Raw genomic sequence first — 12,502 nt, forward strand, 5'->3', positions numbered from 1 at the left:
ACAGATTGTCTCTTTTTTTAATGAAAAAATCTAAAATGTAATACTTCACAGTTTAACATGTTTATTCATCTAAACGAGCTAAAAAATAATGGTGCGACATCTGTTCAAGAAGCATTGGTACCTCAAATTTTGGCTGCCTCCCCACCAATTTGGTTGTTGTTTTAAAAAATGGAGAATAGGAGGGGGTACTGTCATCAAAAAAATCTTCTGGCATGTAAAGTGTCTTATTTTTCTTGAAATAAGAATCTCATATCTGTTGCTAAGGATGAAAAAAAAAAAGTGTCTGACAAGGAGGCACTGTGCTGCATATGGCTGCAGTTCAATTCTTTTAAATGAACTAGTGACCCATTATGGATATTTCCACACTGGCCCAGTTCTTCACATGACTCTCCCAGTTCCCTTTATCCTTACCTGTATGGCTAACCCATGAACAACATGGTAAGACTGTTTCTATGAGCATTAAATTCATTTGCTACTTTTTTTTTTTTTCACTGTGGGTTGCACTAATGCTAGATGTGGTATCAAGTGGAACAAAATCTAGCAAACAACCAAACCAGGCTACATTGGAATAATTCTAACAAAAGAAGGCAGTGCTGCTAAGGGAGAGGTGGTAGGAATCTCCCCAGAAATGCCTCAGGTAAGTGTAACAAAATCTAATTGTTGTTAAAGGGAGAATATAAAAATATCTTAGGTAGTCTCTGGTTCAACAACATTATGGTATGGATGAAATACATTAAAATTGAATGAATTTAATCTCTGTAATTTTTTTTGAAGCTTGTCTATAGCACAGTTTGTTTTACTGAATTATCATTGACTATATAATTTTAGAACTTGGACAATATAGTGCTTAATATTTGCACAAACATTATAATGGAAACTTTATTTTCAGTTGGAGTGAATTCAAACTTTGAGTATGGTTTTAATAAATACTAGGATAAAATAACATATTTTTTTTCCTAAAAAAGAGCACTACTTCTATACTTAATGCAGTTTTCTTGATCTTAAAGAGAATAAGGATGAAACATGTCAGGCCCAAGACAATCAATGTCCATACATGCTAAAGGCTATGAGTTGATCAATACTGTGAATTTAATTTTTTATTCATTTCACTCAAACAATTTTTGATCATCTACTACACATGAAGAATTGTGTCAGACTCTGAGAGGACAAAAAGACATTAACTTACATTTTAACATGCATTTATTAATTTATTAACAGATTACTACACAACTAGAATTATAGAAATGAATAAGCACAGACACTATGATATTCAATCACTAGTTATGTGACAGTATTTGTTTTCTTTTTAAGAAAAAAATAAAAAGAAAATCATGAAGTTTTTGCCATCTTAAAAGAACAACCTTATAATTGCAGTAAAGTGGGATTCTTGTTAAAAATACAATTTGTGGATGAGGTTATATTTTATAATATTTCCTCTCAAATAAATTTGTATGTTCTTTACCCTGGTCTAAGCTTGCATGCAAAATAAGAACTGTGAACTCCCTCACAGTGCTCCATAGACTATACTTTAAGTCTGCTGCACTCATGAAAATTTACTCTGCAGAATACGTTAACAAACACATTCTAACACCCTGAAAAGTCATTATTATTTTTTCGTTTCTGTTTTCTGAATTACCTTGGACAGTGAATTACTGGGGGTGGTATGGGTATGGATATCCATGTGTAAAATTTGTGTCTGATGCCAGTCTCAGATTTACGCCAAATACCACTCACTTACTATTCAGCAGTGTGGTCCCCTGAAACAGCCAAAAGATATCACCTTTCTGTCTTCAAAGATTCAAACCAGACTTTCAATCTGGAATTTCTTTACAGAGGATTGGCTGCTTCCCAATTAATGTGAATTCACAAAATTTGCATTTCACAAAAACAGTGTTGTATAAACATAGATTGTCTCACTTTACCTGCTATTTACTGAAATCAAAAAGTATAGCATTTAGGATTGATAGTTCTCTCGGGCCATCATAAATCAACACATCATACAAAAGGACCATCGATAGACTCAAGATATCAATAAAATAAGGCGATGAAACTTGCCTACAATTAAACTATATTTAGACTAATATTTAGTATTATCAGAAATAGCATCTTTTTTTTCCCAAAAGAAAACCTCAATAATAGAGCAGAATAGTAAAATGTTTTCAGTGTGATGAATTTTGAAACATTTCCAATTGCATAATCATCTATTTTAAATACAGTAAACTGTTCTTTCTTACCTGGATAGTTATCTAATACTTGAAAGAAATGATTACATTTTCTTTCATTTTAATTACTCCTGAAAACAAGAAATAATCTTTATTTAATATGACTGTTTTTAACACCATATGGGAGGGGAAATAACTAAATGAAAATTACTCACATAAATGTGTTGGGAGTGGGGGAAAGAAGTCTTTCTTGACATGTGGCATGTCACTCAGGAAAGTAAAAGGCCCATCATATCCAAAATGCCAGCTTGGATATTCCCTTGCCTCCCACTCCACGAACAGACATACCACATGGCATTAAATGCTGCAACCTTTCCTAAAAATGCCACTTGGATTGGTCCACAGTGGTGAGTATATAAGAACTCTTGGTCTGTCTCTTGAGTTTGTGAGCTCAAGGGGAAGAATTCAGTAAATAACACTGTTAAATCTTGCCCTCAGATGTTTGGCATAAATAATTTGTGAGGAAATTGGAAGCTTTGGCTGTTTTCAGACCGATGAAATAAATTACGCTAGTTGAAAAAATTCTACGTAACATAACACTACATGGTCATATTCACTTTTTTGCAAAAGTACCAAAGAACTTTTTATTTTCCTTTCAGAAACTGTGCTTATAAATATCTTCCTAGAGGTTTTATCAAAGCTTTCTTCTCTTGGCCATATGTAAGCAAACCTAATTGTTTATTCTTCATAAATACAAAATATATTCTATAAAATATTTTGTACCCATATTTCAAATTATTAATTTTCTATGCATTTTTATAGAGGGTAGTACTTAAGAACACATGTGTTGCTAGATATTTTCTAGTTTTCTAATCTTTACATGCCCATTTGCCTTAAAAATATATTTTAAAATTTGATTACTAGTGAAAACATTGAATATACTGGTTATTATGCACAAACAAATGCAAATAACATTGAAAACAATTATATAAACAGAAATCTATGTGTGAGAGTAAAATGAGGCATGTATTCCATTTATTTTTCATGAAGAGTTTTAATTTATTAATTTTCAAGAGACAAAATGTAATTTTGTAAAATAACTTTGTATTATTCAGATTCAGGAGATAACCCATGAAAATGATTATGGATATGTAGGATTTCTTTTACTGCTGTGCAAAAAAGATGGCACAATTCAATGACAGACTGTTACATATCTTCCTAATAAAGGGGCAAACTGATACTGCAAGCTGCCAGACAGCATAATTAAAACAGAATTCCAGGTTTATATTAATAGAGTAATAAGTTAATTAAAATCAAGATCCAATGAACTTTCTACTTACACTAGTTCAAATAGCCCAAGAGGAAAGGAACTATATTTTAGAGACATATGTGACTCTTTGAGCTTCTGTCATCCAGGTGCCATTTCTGATGGAACACATGTGTGTTGAACAGTTGGCAAAAAAAGGAAAAAGATTACTGTAGATGTATGTGCAGATAGTCTCTCTAATGATATAAAATATGTCTGAAAAGAATGAAGGGTTTCTTTGTAAAATAAAAATTTCCCATGACTTTTTGTTCTCATTTAGGTTCTGAATGTGATTTATGTTTCTGTAAATGAAGCTATATACTTTTACTTATGAAACACTCAGATATAGAACAAAAATTAATTTAGTAATCTACAAGTGATGGAGTTATACAATAAACTTGTTATACCTTAAAAAATTAGGATCTGTTTTCCATTTTATCTAAATGTTCCATGGATACCTATCAAAGCAGAAAGATTTTATAAAAGTACTTGGTGGCATATATTATACTACATTGCTAGGTAAGGTTCTTTTCTTGATATCCTAGGCAATTATTTAAAAGGATATTTCTGCAAAATGAAAATATCAGAAGAAAGAATTCAAAATGTTGCAGTGTCAGTACTTCAGAAAGTATTGGTCCCAAAGGTGCTTTTATAATATTATTTCCATTTCAGGCATTGATTACTGTTCAGCTAATCCTCATCTGGGTCCAGATCAGAGTCAACATCTGAAGACAGTCTGAGATAAAAGAAAGCATAGAAAGCCAGTAGCAGGGCCAATATAGCTGCAAGTACAAGGCCAACTTCCTGGGGAGACAAAAAAAAGGAGATTTGATATTGATGAAAAGAGACTGCTTAATGCTATCAGTTTCATCAGATAAAATAATCATATTATTCCACTATTTAGAATGCATTATATGAACATATTACTTTTTAAAAAACATTTTTACCATTAAGAAATTTGTTTTGTCCTTGACAATACCCATTGCAATGGCAAATATGTCAATGGGTAAGTTATTTCTATTATTAATTCTAGTTTTTCTTTTCCTGTTAGTAAAATTAAAATTTATCACTTTAATATCATTTCATGGTTTACATATCAAAATGTTGAATGCAAACAGTAAGGTTGATGCCTTAAGTTTTTCTCTTATTTGAGTGTGTTTAACTGTTTTTGTTGTTTCAATACATTGGTCTTTAGTAATAGCATTTAGACACAGATTTTTAAAAAATATTATTCCTTTACTATTGTGAAGAAATAGTATTACAACCAGCTGCTACATTGTTTTTATATACAACTTCATTAAATATCACTTTTTTGAAATTATAATTTTTAAATTCTAAATTCTGTAGTTATTGCTGTGGAAGATCAAAACTGAGTATTCTTAGCTTATGAAACATGATAAAATACAACGACTTGTGTTATGAACAGTGGCCCTTAATACTTAATTTTGGAATTTGATATGGATTTATTCATCAACTATATTGAAATAATGACCAAAATTTACCACATATTCCATGACAAAATCTTATCTCACAAAAGTGTGAATATATATATATATATACACACACACACACACACACACACACACACTCATGCTTATGTGTCTGCATATATTGTCTAGAAACACTCTCATTGGTGATATATCATCTGGTCAAGAAGAAAATGAAAGAAACACAGTGCTTGCTCAGTATCCTAAAGTGCCTAATATTCCCTTGTAGCTCCACTTGTGTATCACACTCCTTACCTAGAAATGTTTTATGGAGAAGCAATTTGTTTACATTTACATGAATAAATATCACATTTCATATGAATGTAAAATCAGTAATCCAAAATATACCATCTAATAAACTTTAAAATATTATAATGAATTTGGACTATAATCAACATAGAATTTTTACCTATATGTCAAAATTACAAACTGATATTTTAAACAGAGTTTTATCTGCATAATTATATTTACTTAGATGTCCAAACTGTGAAAAAAACACTAAAAAGACCGTGGGGTTGAAAAACTCAGTGTCAACAATTTGATTTGATATTTTAAATTTAATATATCAATATAACGTCAAATGAGAGTGAATTTTTCTTTGTTACAGTTGGAACACTTTGGTATCTCAAAAGGGCATGGCGGCATCAGACAGGTTTCATTTATTTTCTTAAATCCACAGCTGTGCTCCCAGACCCATCTGGTTATACAGCTACTAATTTTAAGAGGATGTAATAAACAAGTAACACACAACTGCAAACTCCATCTGTTCTATATAGTGGACAACAAAACTGTCCAACAGCAGACACCATTCACCCAAGCTTAATGCAAGAATAAAGTTTTTACTCTTGATTGGAGGCCAGCTTATTGATAATTAACTCTAATTGCTGTTTTCAACTCCTTCTTGTCCTTAAAACAACTCTATAGAGTCTTCTCTGTATACTTTTTGAATATCCAGAGGCATGAAAAAAGAATTTTAAGTGTAAGAAGCAGAGAATATTCATAATATACAACTCAGATACACACTAATTCCGTTAGATTTCTTCAATACATGATATAGGGGTATGTGAAAATGTTTGGGTGGGAAGTTATAACAAACAGTTGTCTTCGAAATGCCCCTATGTTCTGAGAAGACAAGCATTGAGCAGGCTGAATGTTTGGAGGGTTAAAACAACGTTAAAATTTGAAAATCATGCTTTCAGCATGCTGGTGACACTAATCAGAAGTTTTAGACCTGCAGACATTTATGATTCCTCCTGCCCCTTGGCCATTTTTACCTTTAAATCAGAAAACAATAACTGAGCAAATAACATTTCAAGTTGCTTACCCCAAGGGGTTATTGGCAACATGAGACTGACACTTAACAATTTTAATGTAATACAACTAAATTTTTATATTGATCCTTTTATTATGATTATGCTTTTCACATAAACCTTTAAATCAAATTAATTAAAAATATAGACAATTTCCTTCTAAATGCAAGGAAACACAGCTATTTGCATTCCAAAAAATTATTGATGCTGTATTTATTAATAATCCCCTAATTAAGCAGTAACCAAATAGTAAACTTAATGGTGTAAATATTTTTGGGTGGCTCTCATTGCATTAATGGCTATAAATTATGTATGACATTTTATGTGCATTTTTAAAGCACAAGAAATAACAATAACTTACCTATAGAGATTAACTCTAATCTTGAACATAATTCATTCATTTGTTATGCTAAAATTATTGCTTTTTCTCCCCAAAATATTTCCTATTACTAAACATACATATTACTAAAGATATGTATTTATATGTATATATGTTTGTATGTATGTGTGTATATGTGTATATATATATATATATGTATATATGCTTAGTAAGCACTAGAATCCTACAAGAATAAAGGGCCTACTGTGCAATTCTTTCTATTTCAAGCCCATGACTTTTCAATCTGTAGGGTAGATTTGACATAATAATAATATCTGGAAATATTTTCTTGTGCAGATTCTAACAAGGTGATCATGTCATGTCACATTCTTCATTCTTTAGACAGAATCTGTACCATTATAGTATCTATAACAATTTCTAAATACATATTTATATGTACTTATATATTTATTTATACAAAAAGAAATGTGGCTAATTCTAATAAATATACCCTCAATCAGCTAATAATGAATAAATTCTATATGGTAAGGCCCATATTTCACTGTATTGTTTATGCTGACAACCTGTGAATAGGTGAATAATATAATTTCCATTTTACAAAGATGGCAGCCTCGATTTATACCATTGATGGCAACAGTGAGGAGCAGAAGAGATATGATACTGGGCCTTTTCATCATTTTGTTGTCATTGCTATTGATTTTCTATTCCATCACTTATTAATATTTTTGTAGATTTAAATTATTAGAAGAATATAATTATGATTCATTAAAAATAATATGTAGCAAAAAGATAAAATATTATAATATTATGATCATTCTATATCAACTAGCTAAGAGTCAAACATATTTGATGTTCATTAGTCCTTAGTTGCTTCTATGACATTATCAATATGGATAAAATCACTCACTGGGGAAATTAAAAAGCATTAAATGGCAATTGCTGAAGGAAACTTTATTATTTAAAATCCTATGCCAAAATGACAAGGCAATCAAAGTTTGACAGGGCAAACTAATTAGTATGCCAGATTTGAAATGGAAAACATTGCCATGGTTCTGATTATAAAAAGTTTTCTATCATCTTAATGGGCCCTTCACATAAATTTTCTAGCAAAGTAAACAGAATTTAAGGTTAAGGTCCTGTTTTCCATAGGTTTACAAATCAAGACAATATACTAGCTTATTAAAATGAGATATGTTCTAATGTTAGAAACTCTTCTATATAAGTTGCAAATGAAATCTAAGAAAAAATTTTCTAATAAAATGATAAACATATTTGACATTGTTTTAAAAAAGGCAACTGGAGGACATCATACTGAGTGAAATAAGCTGGACACAGAAAGACAAATACAGTATGTTCTACTTTATATATGGGAGTTAGAAATTAAAAAAAAAGAAAAAAGAAAAAAAAGAAAAAATGCCTGTACATCTTAGTACTGCTGTAAATAGTTTTATAAATCTTTGTCTTGTACTTTTGTCAAATCCATGGTTAAGAATCTTATATATTACAGTTTTAATGATCTGTGACTACTTTAAAATTTACTGTATATGAGTGAAATGGCCATTTTCAATCCAATTACTGTTTACAGCCTCACCTATATTCCCAATAAACTGGGTCTTATTGCTTTTTTCTTTATTAAACTTCTTATTTGGTGAAACAGTAAGTCTTTGACTATAATGTAAATTTAAAACATGTTATTTCAAAAATAGGAAAAAGAAAGAAAAAAAGAAGGAAAGAAGGGAGGGAGGGATGGAGGAAGGGAGGGAGGGAGGGAGAAGGAAAAGAAAAATTAAGGGAAGGAAGAAAAAGGAAGGAAGCAAGTAAGGTAGGGAGGGAGTAAATATTATATGCTTAGAATTGTATCTATGAACTATATTGAGTCTATTAAAAATTAAAAATTTTTTTAAAACTAAAAATTTCAAAAAAGGAAAAAGGCATTAGATAATTGCATGACTAAGATAGACTTTATCTCATATTGAGAACAAACTTATTTCTTCAAATTAAAACAATATCAAAAATTATAAGAGCAAATATGAAAAGGGACATGTATAAAAAGATGGGATATAAATAAATGAATAGCTCTAAATTTCTCAAATTGTAATACATAACTTCTCATTGCATTATGTCACAGGTGGATTTTGTTACCCTAGTATCTTTCTAAAAAAATAAACAAAAAAATCACTAACCCAATTGTGAAAGATAAAAATAAGGGATGCACTGCCTTGGAAGACAATGAACAATACTCACAATATAAGAGACAATCATTGAATAACTTTATGTAAAACTTAAAAACTAAGCAATGCTTATAGAAAAGTCATATTATCTAAATATTGTTAAAGGATGAATGAAATTTCATATGAAATTATATTAGAGACAAACGATTAATTTTTATTGTTCAAACCTTCTTTTCATTAAAAACTGACACATAGCACTGACGAGATTGTGTTATGAAAACATAACACATCTCAACAGTAATGCTTGATCAAAATCAGCAATCAGGAGTGAAAAGAAGGCAATGCTTCATGATCATAATAGCAAATTCTGGAAGACAACCAAATATATCATCTGGCAGTTCAACAGCTGTTACAGCTTGGTAGTAATACCTTGGCATTTGCTATAAGCTATAACTTAGAAAAATTGATTTTTCATCTGCCAGATAAAAACTAAAATCTCCTTTTAACATTTTAATGTTTAAATAAAATATATGTACTGGCCATTTTTATTTTACACATTTGGTAGTAGGACTGCCAAATTAATTTTTCTATTAATAGCTGAATTCAGCTCTAAATACTTGGCAATAAATTGACATAAGTAATAATGTAAATGTAATTTTGTTGAACTCATTGTACTGGCACATTGAATTAATGTCTGCTAACATCATTCTCAGTTGCATTTATCCCTCGTAAGCAGATAAAACACAGGTTTTGTAAAAGAACAAGTTTGAGAACATCATTAGAATTTCATCAGAGAGTACTGACAACAGCAACAAGATACACAGTAAAACTGTATGTGTTAGTGATCTAAATATATATACTAACAATTTTATTTTAAATAACCATAAAATGAATTTTTTAAAAGTGAGGTTTTTTTTTTTTAACTAAGTCCACTGCATCATTGAATTGTTTGAACAAAACAAGAGAAAAAATAAATCGAAACGTTAAGTATCACTGGTTCTCTTAAGTGACACTGTATTTTATTTTAAGATCCATTAAAATCTCAGGATAGGAAGGATGTGTTCCATTAAGTAAAATCTTTATAAAAAAATCTTCAATTCAAACACTCTATCTAGGTTTTAACATGTCATAAAACACATAGAACTCAACATTTATGCAACCCAGTTATAGTAAATGAAATGGCATACACATATCCAAATTTAAAGTGTCAAATAGAGGTCTACCTTTATGCCTATTGCTGTTTTCCTTGCTTCTGCTTTTAATTTGGTTGCTCGTAAAATAGGTTTGGTTTTTTTATAATCCTGTTTACCTAGAAAGAAATAGTTTCAGACAATGAGTTATGCTTATATATAATTCAAATTTAACAGTTGTCTGAAATGTCAAAGAATGTTTAAATAGAGTAAAACAGGGACACAGAGTTGCAAAGTACTTCCCAGTAGTGATAACTATAAACTTGTCACCTAAAGGTCAACATTTCCTCCTCTCTTATTTTTTCAGAAAGAAGATTCTGACAGATATCCTTGATTTGATGTGCAATGAAAGTCAGAAAAGATAAAATCTGAGAGTAAGTTGAATGTAAAAATAGTAAACCTTTTAGAAGCATTTGGAAAGAAATGTGTAAATAACTGAGTATATGTAAAATCTTATTAACAAATAAAGTTAACTTTGTATTCCTAATTGAATAGTGATAACCTAGTATAAACATATTTTATTAAGGAATACATTAAGTATTCAAATAAGTAATTTGAGGAATATTCCTTAATTTCCTAAAAAAAGAGATGAACAAAGAACTTTATACATAAAACTTTTAGTCCCTTGAATTCATTAGAAAATATGGATTTAATTTTTATTTCCTCTTGACAGAAGACAGACTAAATGTAGGTAGATTTAAAAATGCATCTAAGGTTCAATCATATCCACCTCCATTTACAGCCAAGGATGAACAAAACAGAGAGTTTCACAAAATTTCCTTTTTGGTATACCATCTGGTGACCCTACCAATAAGTAACAAGAATTACCACTCTGGGGAGAAACAGATTTAACAACAAGAATGTTGATAAGAATAATATATATTTCTAAGCAAACTCTTAAGTAATAAATGAGTCAAATGAGTCTCAAACATAATAAAATGATATGTTATTCTTAGTAGGAGTTAACATATGACTATGTAATTTCTCTAGCTATTTTATAGTCTCCTTATTTTGCTTTTCTATTTTATCTTATTTCCCTTTCCTCACCATGACCCGTTTATTTGCACGATTTATCCATACATTTCCTTTATCTTAATAATACAATTTCTAACTTTAATTTCCACATTTTCTTCACATTGAGATGAATCTGAAAACAACTGTATAATATAGCATAAAATTGAAAGCACAATAAGTATATTTCTTGATGTATGTTAATGATTCAAAGGTAATAAAATTTCTAATACATTTAGATTAGAGTTGGCAGAGAGAAGTGAGTCAAAGGGATGGGAGTGATGAAGAAATTCTGTATTTGTATTCATTAAATAAATTAAAGTGTTTGGCTAAAGACATATACATATATATTTTTCTTAAGATTTTATTTATTTATTTGAAAGTCAGAGTTGAGAAAGAGAGAGAGAAGGAGAGAGGGAGAAGAGAGGGAGAGAGGGAGAGGAAGAAGGAGAGAGATCTTCATGCCCTGGTTCACTCCCAAATGGCTGTAGTGGCTGGAGCTGGGTCTCCCCTGGTGAGACTGCAGCTTAACCTACTGTGCCACAGTGCTGGCCCCTATATTATGTATATTTTTAAAAAGATCATATGCTCTTAACTGTCATTGTAGGGCAGTCACTCTGAATCACTCTGAATCTATAAACATGCAGAAGCTTAATAAATATTACTTGATGATGGGGTTCAATGATTCAGAAATGAGTCATTTGTAAAAATATGTATCAAATGATCTAAATTTAGATCATACAATAAACAAAATACAGAAAAAATATTACTCTGAATCATTTTAAATTAGCAACATTTAATTTTGCTGAAAAAATCTTGACAAGTATTCACACCAATTTCACATCTCAACAATCAATTTATTCATGTCATTGTTCCTGCTGAGATATAAATAGCTCAGTACAATGAAAATGGTGACACATCAAATGCCTACACTCACAATTATAAAGCAAGTTTCTACTGAGAGTCTCAAAAGAAATTTGTAGATTACAAATGTGAAGCCAAAAACTATTTTTTTTTTGCTGTATATATTCTATTGTAATCTCTGGGCACACTGTGAAAAAGAGAAACAAAAGAAAAAGGATTATTCTATCTTATACACTTCTCATAGAAGTATGCAATATTTTAGATAGCATGTATGTCACAAAATAGAGTCATGTACACTCAAAGACTCTGCTTAAAGTAAGAATTTATCACTCCATTTCAAGTAAAGTACTCTGTTTCAATTCAACTTTCTTAGAGAATAATACTTTCATATATTAATGAAGTTGATGTGAACATTTGCAATTATATTTTAATAAGTATATGCAGTTAAATAATATTGTACACCTGGTACTTCTCCAGTGTGTCTGTCATTAATTTTGCATTCTTTTTGCTATGACATCTAAAATTATCTAAAATTACAACATGGGACTTTGATCTATCAAGGGCAAAATGTACAGGGCAATCTGTTAAATTCTTTATATTGAAACTAGATTATTTCATTGTGTTCAAAGTTTTCAACATTTGGATTTTTACGTCTTCAAGA

The 12,502-nt window shown here is 30.1% G+C and overlaps 1 protein-coding gene across 6 annotated transcripts in view; it reads right to left on the minus strand.

Moving 5' to 3' along the window:
* Positions 1–1,182: 1,182 nt before the first annotated feature.
* Positions 1,183–12,502, minus strand: part of TRIQK (triple QxxK/R motif containing) — a 120,928-nt gene continuing 109,608 nt past the window's right edge. For all 6 annotated transcript variants that reach the window (XM_008255727.4, XM_008255725.4, XM_051843885.2 and 3 more), the window contains 2 exons: positions 10,000–10,085; positions 1,183–4,272 (listed from right to left, as the gene is read on the minus strand). In XM_008255727.4, the coding sequence (XP_008253949.1) occupies positions 4,159–4,272; positions 10,000–10,085 (200 nt within the window). In that variant the 3' untranslated portion in view covers positions 1,183–4,158. The remainder of the gene's footprint in view (positions 4,273–9,999; positions 10,086–12,502) is intronic.

This window comes from Oryctolagus cuniculus, chromosome 6 (assembly GCF_964237555.1).
Source record: "Oryctolagus cuniculus chromosome 6, mOryCun1.1, whole genome shotgun sequence".
NCBI classification, from domain to species: Eukaryota; Metazoa; Chordata; class Mammalia; order Lagomorpha; family Leporidae; genus Oryctolagus; species Oryctolagus cuniculus.